Source organism: Brassica oleracea, chromosome C6, assembly GCF_000695525.1.
Source record: "Brassica oleracea var. oleracea cultivar TO1000 chromosome C6, BOL, whole genome shotgun sequence".
Lineage (NCBI taxonomy): Eukaryota > Viridiplantae > Streptophyta > Magnoliopsida > Brassicales > Brassicaceae > Brassica > Brassica oleracea.
The window spans coordinates 38041929-38053665 of NC_027753.1; the positions used below are offsets into that span (position 1 = coordinate 38041929).

At 37.1% G+C, this 11737-nt stretch overlaps 2 protein-coding genes and 1 pseudogene across 4 annotated transcripts; 2 read left to right on the plus strand and 1 right to left on the minus strand.

The window, feature by feature from the left end:
• Positions 1-2295: 2295 nt before the first annotated feature.
• Positions 2296-5487, minus strand: LOC106298459 (AT-rich interactive domain-containing protein 5). Of its 3 annotated transcripts, none has more exons than XM_013734591.1 (14): positions 5401-5487; positions 5005-5271; positions 4818-4933; positions 4683-4722; positions 4444-4496; positions 4302-4347; positions 3987-4079; positions 3700-3822; positions 3579-3627; positions 3420-3483; positions 3099-3165; positions 2937-2987; positions 2689-2781; positions 2296-2619 (listed from the first exon to the last, which is right to left on the minus strand). In XM_013734591.1, exons 2-14 carry the CDS (start codon positions 5257-5259, stop codon positions 2524-2526), a joined length of 1146 nt encoding a protein of 381 aa, XP_013590045.1. In that variant the 5' UTR covers positions 5260-5271; positions 5401-5487; the 3' UTR covers positions 2296-2523. The 3 variants fall into 3 exon arrangements, with proteins under 3 accessions (XP_013590045.1, XP_013590044.1, XP_013590046.1); XM_013734590.1 differs by having other exon boundaries at positions 3076-3165; positions 3419-3483; XM_013734592.1 differs by lacking the exon at positions 2296-2619 and having other exon boundaries at positions 3076-3165.
• Positions 5488-7539: 2052 nt separating this feature from the next.
• Positions 7540-8043, plus strand: LOC106296925 (histone H4). Its single transcript, XM_013733184.1, has one exon. The coding sequence runs from the start codon at positions 7543-7545 to the stop codon at positions 7852-7854; it is 312 nt and encodes a 103-aa protein (XP_013588638.1). The 5' UTR covers positions 7540-7542; the 3' UTR covers positions 7855-8043.
• An 840-nt stretch (positions 8044-8883) lies between these two features.
• LOC106298165 lies at positions 8884-10028 on the plus strand (annotated as a pseudogene).
• Positions 10029-11737: the final 1709 nt, after the last annotated feature.

Here is an 11737-nt window from a genome sequence, read left to right on the forward strand (position 1 = left end):
TACCTCCTTGTTAAGGAGTGTTTCCCTTCCAAACATTAAATGGAAGTGTCCATCCATATCTATATCTGTTTTGCTATCTTGCGTAGCGGTTCGTTTGGGGCCTGAAGATGCAACGGGTTTCGTTTCGGCGATTCTCCGAGGTGAAGATTGGATGTTAACGTCACTTGTGACTATTTCTCAGCTTTCCGGTCGTGAAGGGGTCGTGAAGGTTTTATCGACGCATTTGACCTTGGTCTTGAATTCGCTGTCATCTTCTCATGAAGAACTATCCTACTTATCTGCTTTTGTGATTGTAGTTTATCATTTTAATCAAAGAATATGGTTTATTCCCTCTGTTTATTGTAACCGAACAAGTTGAGATTGAATGAAAGTATGTTGTGTTCAAAAAAGAAAGATAAATTCATTAAACTCAACTCTTACTAATGGCCATTTTCTTCATTATGTTAAACAATTGTTGACAGTCTGATATAAACGTCATCGAGTTCTTCTAACCAATAAGCGGAAACAAATTCATAGCCTAAATGTTAAACTCCGTATGAAACGAAGACAAAACCGGATTACTTGCAAATTAAATGAACCAAAAGTCAATCCATCATCCTCTGTTTGAGAACCATTCCACCTCTTTAAAACTCGTTGTCCTTGACAACCTGTTTTGAACCTCCTAAGTTTAAGCTCGGGGATTCTCACCTTCATCAAGCGATTTTGGAACATATTGGTGTATGCACAATCCCTTTTGTGGCATAGCGATGAAATCTAATCACTTAATTTCTTTACTATGTATATTAACTAACAAATCAATTTTATTTCATTTATTTAGTTATCACATATTTGAAATCCTCAAGATTGTATATTTTGGGAATATTAATTATGAATATAGTTTTTTGTTTTGAATTGAATGTAGTGAAAGAACCTTCTACATTTTTTTTAACATATTGAAAAACTTCAAATAAAAAATGTTTAGGAACTTTATTTGATGATATATACGTTTTTAATCAACTGCCTTCTTTGTGTGTTTTCGATGCGATCAATATAAATCTTTCTTCGATTTTATCGATTAATCGTGAAATAACGCTTCTAAAAATTTACGGAAATAAAAGGAACATTTTAAAATTTTGAAAAAGTTTTAAAGGTAGCGGTTACAACAATAAAAACATATCACAACAAAAAATGTTTATACGTTACAACGATATAAACATACCATTGAAGAAGAAGGAGGTTTTTCCATTGATACAGTGACTAGATTAATGGTGGAAAGCACGAGCATTACATGACCTGCCAAAACAAAAGCATGAAAGACATTTGGGTTTGAAACCAAGTGGGGTTTTGAGTACCAAGGTGTGTGAAAATGAGGAATGCATCAAGTCCCTAGGGAGAATATGTAGTGACAATCTGAAAACAAATACTAATTTTTTAAGTTTCGTATATATATGGGAAAATTTTTACATGACCAATGCATGTCCAAAAGATATTTGTGGTGAATTGTCTCCTATTAGCTGGGGAAGTTTAGGGCATGAACCATGTACAGAGAATTAAAGGGTATTGTACTTTGGCGACCTTTTAGATACATGCGATAAGACTATCTTTTGAAGATTTCCATGTGGTTGTGTCATGTGCCTTACATGCAACTGAGCAACACATGACTGAGAACAAAGTAGATGCTATTGTTTATTGAATTTTTTTTATAGACAATTTATGCCTATGATTGAACTAATACAAATAATAATTAAAAAAAATGATGATCGTAGATATATACATTATGTACATACTATATGTATTGAGTATAGGCCATGAATCTTGATACAGTATGTGGGGACCATGGATGGTCTTGGGCATAGCCAAGTGAAACATTGAACTAGGACCTCTGATTTTTTTAAAAAAAATTTACATAGAAAAAAAACCTCTAACTTTGTTAAAAAAAAAAAAATTGTTAAAATTTTACTAAAATGTCCATGTCCCCAACATTTCAGGAACGTCCATGGTCGGACCTTGCATGGTTTTAAGTTTATTCTAGCTCAGTGTTTATTATGGTGGGTTACTAGAAACGTCTTACACGATAAGTATTTACCAAGTACTGATATTTGACATTTATAATGATCAGAGAATTATAAAATTTAATGTAATTTTAATAATGAACTACCCTAATTTATACATGATAACAAAGATACATGTATGATGTATCATACATACTCATAGTGGAGACTGCGTGAGTATTTATGGATCGCCCAAGCAACACGCCGCAAAGGAGGCCTAGTTTTAGGCCCATTATACTTGGCCCAAACAAATACATGCTTAGAAAACCATAACATTCCTGCTAACTTTAATGGAAGACATCAATGTTTTGTTCGCATTTCTACTTCAATCTTCTGAACTCGAGTTAACAGTAACATTATCGCATTTGCTAACGTTTTTAGTTCCTTCTGATACAAACGAATCTCTAAAGAAAAATAGAGTTCGTTCGAAATCACCAAAGAAACATATAAAAAAAAGAACGAGCTCATCATCACTTTTGAGATGAGATTCCTTTCACTGCTCAAATGGGACTCGCACAAACAGTCGACCGTGCAGGCTCACGACCGCTGATGTGTGCAGCGGATCGATTCTTGCTGGAAAATTCACAACCTACCAAAAACCAAACTCAAAGTTAAAGACAGAACTATCCTTTAGTTTACTGGAGAGTAAGAATCAAACCTTTTTGAAGGGTGTGATTCCCCAAGGATTGTCAAGTTGTTCAGGCTGGCCTGCTATAACCAGCCGCCCTGCAGGGTCTGATTGAACTCGAACCTGTAACATGAAAGCAACTTAATGTCTGAATAACTACATTTCGTATACAAAGATTCTTTGTACTAGTAATAGATCTCTCTTTTAGTATGCATGTGACAAGCAACTGATCAAGATACTTTAGGAGATTTGAGTTTTAGGGAAAAAAAAGCTTTTACCTCTTCACGAAGAAGTCCAGGTATCAGCGCAAATATCTCAAAGCAGTCTTTCTGTAAATAAAGACAACAACAAAGAATTCAGATTCAAAACGAAACAAAGGCTATCTCGTTTCAAGAGCTGTGGTAAATGATGCATTACATATGTGAGGCTGAGGTACTCACAGTTTCTCTGACAGTTATCTTCACCCAGTCTGCAGGTGGTCCAACATCTATAACCTCGGCGATTGACCTATTAAGCCAAAATCATATTATTAATCACACAAGAAATAAAATGAAAGAACATTGTTATTGGCTCATATTAGCATTCTCAGGCTGTCACAAAATTCTCTCTGTTCATTTAATCTCGAGTGGTGATTCTTATAACTACCACCCAGAGAACACACTGCTTGCTATCCAGAAGTGGATAGAAGACTCTGTGTGCACATAGTAAAACGAGCTTGCAGAAGAGGCACAAATCTCTAAGAGATGATTAGCTTTCTTAACTGTTTGTCTGTTTCATGTGATAAAACAAGGTCCATGCCGGTTGGTGTTTTTTGTTTATGCACCCCTGAAAAAAAATATTAAAATAAAATTACACACAGTTGCATTAGGTAACCATGTAAAACAATAGAGAATTGTCGCAGCTGCTTCAGGAATAATTACCAATGTTTTTGAGGTTCTTTTGCTTTGTGGTAGAACCCAAGCCTTTATCCTAAAAAAGAAGTACAAAAAGCATCATGGCGCATAGCAAATCATAAAGCGTTAGTAGGATCTAAATAGATACCTTAACAATAGGCTCAGTAACATCCCCAGATTCAAGAAGACGCTGAGAATGCCAACCTTGCATTGCACGAGCTGCAGCATCTCTCCGTGCCCTGCCTGACCCAGAGCCTTGGTGGCTGATAGCCTACATAAGTGCCCTTACTTCAATGAGGGAAACAGGGGAAGTATGTAGGGTCGTGTACATATTATTTAGCTGATGTTACGAATATCAGAGATAACTCAACTATCATGAGTATGAGAGCATTGATAACTATCCTTAAATTGCACATATCCATAACAAATTCTAACCTCCTTTTCAAGGCCGGCAGGTGGAAGAAGAGCTAAACCAGGAAGGTTAAGCTCGCCATTTTGCCTTAAATGCTTTTCATACTCCAAGAGTGACTGCACTTGTAAAATAAGAGTACAAATCATCATGAAGTATCTACATCCATATGATCTGATAACAGAGAAACCAACCAGAACATTCAATGTTTCAAAAGAGATAGTCCAACAAATTGTTAGACGGTCTACACACAAAACCAAACTTGGTAGTCTCAGACACCATTCCAGAAAGATAAGCACAAAGAAATTGTCTAAACAACAACAAAAAAAAAAGAAATTTACCTTCTCATAGAAAATGCGGAATGTCCAGGAGACTGTAGTACATGTCCTGAATAAGACAATCAAACAAAATGATGGAGGTCAAAATAAAACAAAGACGGATAAGTTGCAGAGTTTGGAGAAGAAAAAAGAAAACGAGCCATACTTGGGAGGATTGAAGGATTCTCCAACTTGCCGCCATAGCTTAGACGCAGTGACCTATGTAAAAAAAAAAGAAAGAATCATAGGCATTTTGCATACCACAACGCATAGACTTTCAACCAACGAGAACTAGATTTTAGTACACAATTCCAAAACATAGCACAGTGGAATAAACAAGTATATAAATAACCTAAAAGAAACTTTAACCAACTGAACTAAATGAGGGAGAGAAAGGATAATCACCACGTCATAGCCACCTAATTTGATGACGGCTCGCCATAACCTACATTTGCAGAGCAAAGTAAAAAGCATACAGAAAGTCAAACACGGATTAATCAGATAAATAACGAGAATAATTGAAGAAGTAAAGCAACTCACTTGAGACAGTTTAATGGCTGTCCATAAAACTTGGGAGCTTTAAAATCCAAGAAATTCTCCTTGTTGTAGGCCTCAACTTCTTTAATAAACGCCTGTTGATCCTCCTCTTCATCAACCTGTAAAGAAAAAAAGAAAAAAAAAACATGGAACTTGTAATGCAACAAAGAGACCACAAGCTTCACATTACCTCAGAGTCACTGAGCAACCAAGTCTTCCACTTCTTAACACTCTCAACAGCAGCTTGAGGAGGAGTTGATGATGATTCCTTATGGCCACCATCACTGCTGATCTTCTTTTCAGACTGATCAACATCACCGGCCTCAGGTAAATGAAGATCAGTGTCCAAAGTAAGAGTCTTATTATCCTCAGGCTCTTCCTCTACACATTTGGTATCATCTGCAGCAGAAGCAACATCTACCTCTTGCATTTCCGTGTCCGCCATTATTATACAAAACTGAACAAAAAAGAATCAAATCATTCATAAGTGATCTCTCAATTGAGAATTGGAAACGCACTGATTCGACCGCTAACCAAAAAAAAAAAAAAAGGAGAGTCCAGAAACGGTTTCCGGTATCAAACGTACGCGGAGAGGGATGGTGTTTGTTAGAAGCCGGAGAAATTGACGGTCGCCGGCGGTGAAGAAGGGAGCCAATTGATCAAAATAATTCAGAGTGGGGTTAAAAAAAAGAAAGAGAATTTAGCAGAAATTGTTAACATTCACAAGAATCCTTATTTTTGGGCTTATTAATGGGCTTATTAAGTATTTTGATTATTTAAACAAAGTTGGACCTTTACGGCCCACATAAATAACAAAGCCTGCCATGATTTTTTTTCATTAGGACAATTAGGCTTTGGCGTTCGGGTATCCGTTGGCGTTCGGATCGGGTTTTTCGGATTTCGGTTCTTTTTTATAACACCTCCTAGGTCTCATTCCAGTAAATTTGCAAGTACGGGTCGGGTTCGGATATAACACATCGGGTTCGGGTCAGTTTTGTATCACATCATAGAAACCATAAAGTAATCATATATCATTTGGATTCGGGTTATATCGGATCGGTTCGGATATACCCGAAATAAAATCTAAAATTTAAAAGTAAAATATAAAAAATATATATATATTTATTTATATATAATTAAGTATTTAAGGTAGTTATTTAAATTTTAAATACTTATTGTTAGATAACATATCAAAATAAATATGAAATTGAATATTTGAAGTATATATTCATGTTTCATAGAATTATATTGTAAATTATTTTGGACATTCGGATCGGTTTCTTCGGATATTTTTCGGATTTTTCTGTTTTTTCGGATTTTTCGGGTTACCCGTTCGGGTTCGGTTAATAACAATTCGGGTTCGGATATATTTTGTACCACCTTACAAGCCCATTCGGATATTTTTTACATTTCGGACCGGATACGGATCGGGTTTTCGGTTCGGTTCAGATTTCGGGTTACGGATATTATATATAAATGTTGTTTAAATTTGTGGAATTAAAAACGTATTATGAAAAGCACGACAAAATGAAAAATTAAAATGAATAAGAATACACGTTTATGATCGATTTTATAAACAAACATTAATCGTCACTGTTAAGCAACGGCAGAAACTATCCACGGCTGCATCCGAAGGCAGGCGTTTACTCCGGACCGTATCTATCTACCTCACTCTCGAAAAAAAAAACCAGGAAGAAGAAAAGTCAGATTCGCTGTCGTGTGTTGGCGAAGACACAAAGAGCAGTGATCAATCTTGGTAGCTAATGAGTAATGATGGGACGACCAGGGGCGGACGTAGGTGAAGACATACGGGGTCACGTGCCCCCGTCTCTTTTTTTTTATTTTCTTTTCATAAGCTATACAATTGCTCTTCTAAACCTACAACTAAATATCATGAAATAAAATTATGTGACTCCGTCTAAATGGACTCTTGCGTCCGCCACTGGGGACGACACGGCCATGTTATAGCTTCATCTTTTCGCGAGTTCATCTCTGCTTAGTTTCACAGATAGAGGCGTTTTATTTTTCCTTATCTACACAAAAAAGGCTTAATCAGATTCCATATCCTTCTTCAAGATCCGATCTTTGGGTGCTGGACCGGAAGAGCACGAGGTCGCATCTTGGAGGCAACGATCTTATGTTGACATAAAAAGAGACTTGTGTTACAGTTTACTCGTATTTAGAAGCTTATAGTTATCGGAGTCATCATATCTCATTTATATTAGCTACTCATATTAATTAGTCTACCACATTAAATGTGTTTAGAGTGCTGATTATAACTTTCAATCAAATGTGCAAACCCTTTATACTCATTCAGACTATATAACATACCGTTCACGGAAGCGTGCATCTGTTTTCATCGTCGTGAGGCGGGCGACTAAACATGCCCTAATGAGAAAAATGCAGTCTTGATTTTTTCCCGCGCCTTTTTATTCATCTTCCCGGTTTAAAACCTTTAACGACGTCGTTTCCACGGTTGACAGATTATATTACTGATACCAATAGATCCAACGACCCAGAGACGTTAGCCAATGAATGAAAACCACGCGGATCGATGATAATAGCTGTCGCGTACGGTGGCCAATAAACTAAGATCATGCGGATCGCTAGCTACAACCGTCAGATTAAAAAACAATCCAACGGATGGTATCCTCCCTTAGAAATAAAAAAACAGAATCCTATATAAAACCTCTCACCATCCTTGTCTTATTTCAAAAACATTTCGAGCATGTCTGGGCGAGGAAAGGGAGGAAAGGGACTGGGAAAGGGAGGAGCCAAGAGGCACAGGAAGGTCCTCCGAGACAACATCCAGGGGATCACTAAGCCGGCGATTCGTCGTTTAGCGAGGAGAGGCGGTGTGAAGCGTATCAGCGGTTTGATCTACGAGGAGACTCGCGGCGTTCTCAAGATCTTTCTAGAGAATGTGATTCGTGACGCTGTTACTTACACTGAGCACGCTAGGAGGAAGACCGTGACGGCGATGGATGTTGTGTATGCTTTGAAGAGGCAGGGAAGGACTCTGTACGGGTTCGGCGGCTGAGGGGATTCAATTAGGGGTTTTTAAATCGCGTTTGTGTTTTTACGGTTTGGTTCTATTTGGGAGTTTAACAACTCTCTAAGTTGTCTTTATCTGAATGTTTTAAAAAAGCTTTATCTGAACTTGTCCGTCTCTTAGAAATTATTGAGGCATTTAGAAGGTGGGAAGGAGTATGAGCTTCTGATAATCGAATATCGACAAGTAATAGTTGTTGTAAGCTGGGACGGGTAGAGATTTCGATACTGGTCATTTAACGATGTTGTGAAAAGGATAATGTCCGAGACTAAGATGAACCTTTACATACTATGCTATCTCTCAATTATTAATCACTGGAAACGAATCAATTGTTGAAGCACTATTCTTGGTGTGGAAATTTTTTTTTTAAGCCAAGCTACCTCAAAAAAGTCAAAACTCGCACTTGCCGTGAATGTGTAGAAATAAAACGTGGGCTACCATGTTTATTATATCATTGCAAGTAAACAATCTTGACGATGGGTCCATAGTTTAGTGGTAGAATCCCCAACGCAGTCGGGAGGCACCGGTTCGATTCCGGTCGGATCCAACCTTATATTTTCTCATTAAAATGTATACTCTGTTTTAATATCATATTAATGTCACTTTAACATTTTTTTTTGTTACAAAACAAATTGTCATTTTAAAATTCCAATTCAACTTTCAGCTTAAAATTAATTATAAATGCATTGATTTTATAAATAATTTCAGTTATCTCAAATACTATTAGTCGAATATGTGTAATTAATAAGATTTTTAATACATTTCAATCATTTTCTTAATATGTGTGAAAAATGTCAAAGTAACATTCTTTATGAAATGAAGGATTAGGGGTGAACGCTCGGGTACCCATTCGGATTCGGTTCGGATCTATTCGGGTTTTCGGTTTTCGGGGTCAAAGATTTCAGCCCCATTCGGATATTTCTAAGTTTCAGTTCGGGTTCGGTTCGGATCTTTGCGGATTCGGTTCGGATCTTTGCGGATTCGGTTCGGATTCGGATAACCCACTAAATTGTCACCATGGAGGGGAGGGACCCACCTGTTAATGCCATAACAAAGAAGCCTCCTTTATCGAAGGGTGATAAGAATGGCGGGCGGGATGATTGGGGGAACGATGAGTCTTTTAGATCGAACGATAAGAGGAGGAACCAGTCCGAGAGTGATTTTAGACAGGAACCATGGAGTTCACTTCAAAGTTATGTCACGTGTTTCATTGGCTCAGGTTGTATTCATTAATCCTTGGAACCCACGTTTGATTTGAAGTCATAGTTGGTAGCTTTAAGGTTTGGTATCTATGCTTTAGTTTCCGACAATGTAATGTCACACAAAACTAGTGTCTTGTTTAGAGATGCTCTCTAAGTCTCTATGCATAGCTTTTGCCAAATACTAGCGAGAATCTTGTAGAGTAAAAATCCTTTTGTTTCATCGTAGGTGAAAGAAGGTGGGTTAGATAACACGGTGAGTGAGACCGTTAACGTTGTTGCGAGTAAGACAACGGAGATAGGACAGAGGACATGGGGAATCATGAAAGGAGTGATGGCGATTGCTTCACAGAAGGTTGAAGAGTTTACTAAAGAAGAAGCATCAAACTGGAATCAACAGAACAAGAGCGGTTTCTACGATGACAAAGCAGCAACCAATTCATCATCAAGTTACCAAAGCAATTACCGTAACTCGAGTTCTTGTGATGACTGGGGAGAAGAGAGCAATTCCAAAAAGGAAGCAGCACCAAAAGTGTCACAAAGTGTTCACCACAACGGTTATGGTAACTCAAACTCCTGGGATGACTGGGGAGAAGAGAAGAATAGTACTACCAAGAAGGAAGCGGCACCAAAGGTGTCAGCTTCTAAGGATGATGACGCTGGTTGGGCTGGTTGGGATGATAAAGAAGATGATGGCTATTATCAGAGTGCTGCAGGGGATAAGAAATCTGTAGGCCATAATGGGAAACCACCGGAGCCGGCTTAAATAGGGGGGCGAGTAGTGCGACCGCTCTGGGCCCAATCCGTGGTCTCCTATATCTTAATAGATAAAGGTCCGATTTTTTTTAAAAAAATACATGTATTTTTATATTAAAAATAAGAAAAATGGTCCCAGGATCCATGACACTATTAAGCCGGTCCTGGAAACCAGACACAGCTTGGACAAGTGGAGGTTTTATCTAGCGGTAAGCACAAATCAAGTATCGATTATCGAACATTTTAATGTCTATACAATCATGAATAACACTGTTGTCTAAATCCACTGGTGAAATGGTGAAAGAGGTTGTAAAGTTAAGGAAAAAGCAAAGCATGTGTGTTATTCGTGCTCTGTCACAAAGAGATAGAGAGCAGAGAGTGGCTATTACAGGTCTGGTTGTTTGTTTTCACATTATCGATTGATTGGGCGGTTCATGAACTAATGGTTGTCATTATTTGTTCTTATACAATATAGCTTTCTTTATTATCTTCATCATTAAATTTGTACACGCTTTATAGAGGACTGCTTGTGCTTGCTCTCTTTTTTGAGATTCGAATATATATTTTTTTGGTATAAAATGTTGGTATTCTTTTACTCTTTCTTATAATTTACATGTCAATCTTTCATTAGTCATAGCCTCTACTCCTTTTTTTCAGGCCATGATTTATGATGCGTTTACATAACAGTGTGTTTTTTTAGCCTTGCTAACATCATCAGTTCACCATACGATAAGTTGATAGCATATACGTATATAACATGTCACGGTCATTTGTTTCTAAAGACGTTACGATCTTAACTAGGCCTGGACGTTCAAGCGCCTATCAGTTTCGATTCGGATTTTTGATGTTTTCGATGTTAGCTCGTAAGTCCCTTTCGGATTTTATTAATTATAGGGTTAGATTCGGTTGGGTTCCTTCCGGGTTCGGTTTGGATTGGATACATGAAATCGGCCAAAAATATATTGTCCAAACCTCAAAAATTGACAAAAAAAAATTAAAATATAAAATTTATTCACAAATCTAATTAAAAATTAGTTAAACTATTTAAATTGACTAAAAAGTATTCAAAATAATAAATAAAACAAACTACAAAAATATTCTGAAAACTCTAAAATATCTAAATCATCTTAACATATATAAAAACATTAACATATTTAACTAATTTCATATATCTTCAAATCCTAGTTTGGATTTCGGTTCGGTTTGATTTATAACCAAACCCAAAGTACTAAGCTCAAAAGTCATGTTCGGATATTTCTGTATAAGAGTTCGAATCCGGTTCATTTTTTCCGGTTCAGGTTTAGGTAGATACTTCGGGTTGGGGTAAAAATGTCTCGGTCTAATCTTAACAGAATAGTTGTATGTGTTAAAATTAATTTTTAAAACGTAAAAATGAGAAAGTTAATGAAAATTATAAATAACAAAAAAAATCAAATTCATGTTTTTAAAACGTAAAAACATGAATAAGCGATAAACCATTATCTCACGCATAACCTTAATTTTAGAATTTGGAAAGTAACATGCCGAAAACTATACAAGGCATTTTGAGATTTATGTTGATTTCTGACTGATATCTTGCATATTTACATTGTTTTAATTATCCTTTCTTGTGCACATTGGTCTTTTGGAATAGCATTTACACATGTTTAGGTTGCATTTCCATGCATTAATCCTTATCAGGTGTTGGAGGGAGTTTCATGATGAACTCTGTGCCACAAGGAGTGTTTTGATGCCCAAAGAATGTAGATGAGTCGTTGAAGGATCCTAGCGGCCAGGCGTAGCGGCAAAGGCCGGTCGCTACAGAAGATAAGTACCGTAGCGGGCGTGTGTAGCGGGATGGAGAGGCCGCTAGATTTGAAGCGTCTTCTACAGCGGCCAGCCATAGCGACTTTACGAGGTCGCTATGCGTTCAAGAC

Bases quoted from the DNA above. Each gene is read 5' to 3' on its own strand.
- LOC106298459 (XM_013734590.1), bottom strand. From the start codon at position 5,259: ATGGCGGACACGGAAATGCAAGAGGTAGATGTTGCTTCTGCTGCAGAT. The intron at 4,723-4,817 runs GTGAGTTGCTTT...CTGCAAATGTAG, and splicing joins CAGCCATTAAACTGTCTCAA to GTTATGGCGAGCCGTCATCA. The intron at 3,628-3,699 runs GTATCTATTTAG...CTTCTTTTTTAG, and splicing joins TTACTGAGCCTATTGTTAAG to GATAAAGGCTTGGGTTCTAC.
- LOC106296925 (XM_013733184.1), top strand. From the start codon at position 7,543: ATGTCTGGGCGAGGAAAGGGAGGAAAGGGACTGGGAAAGGGAGGAGCC.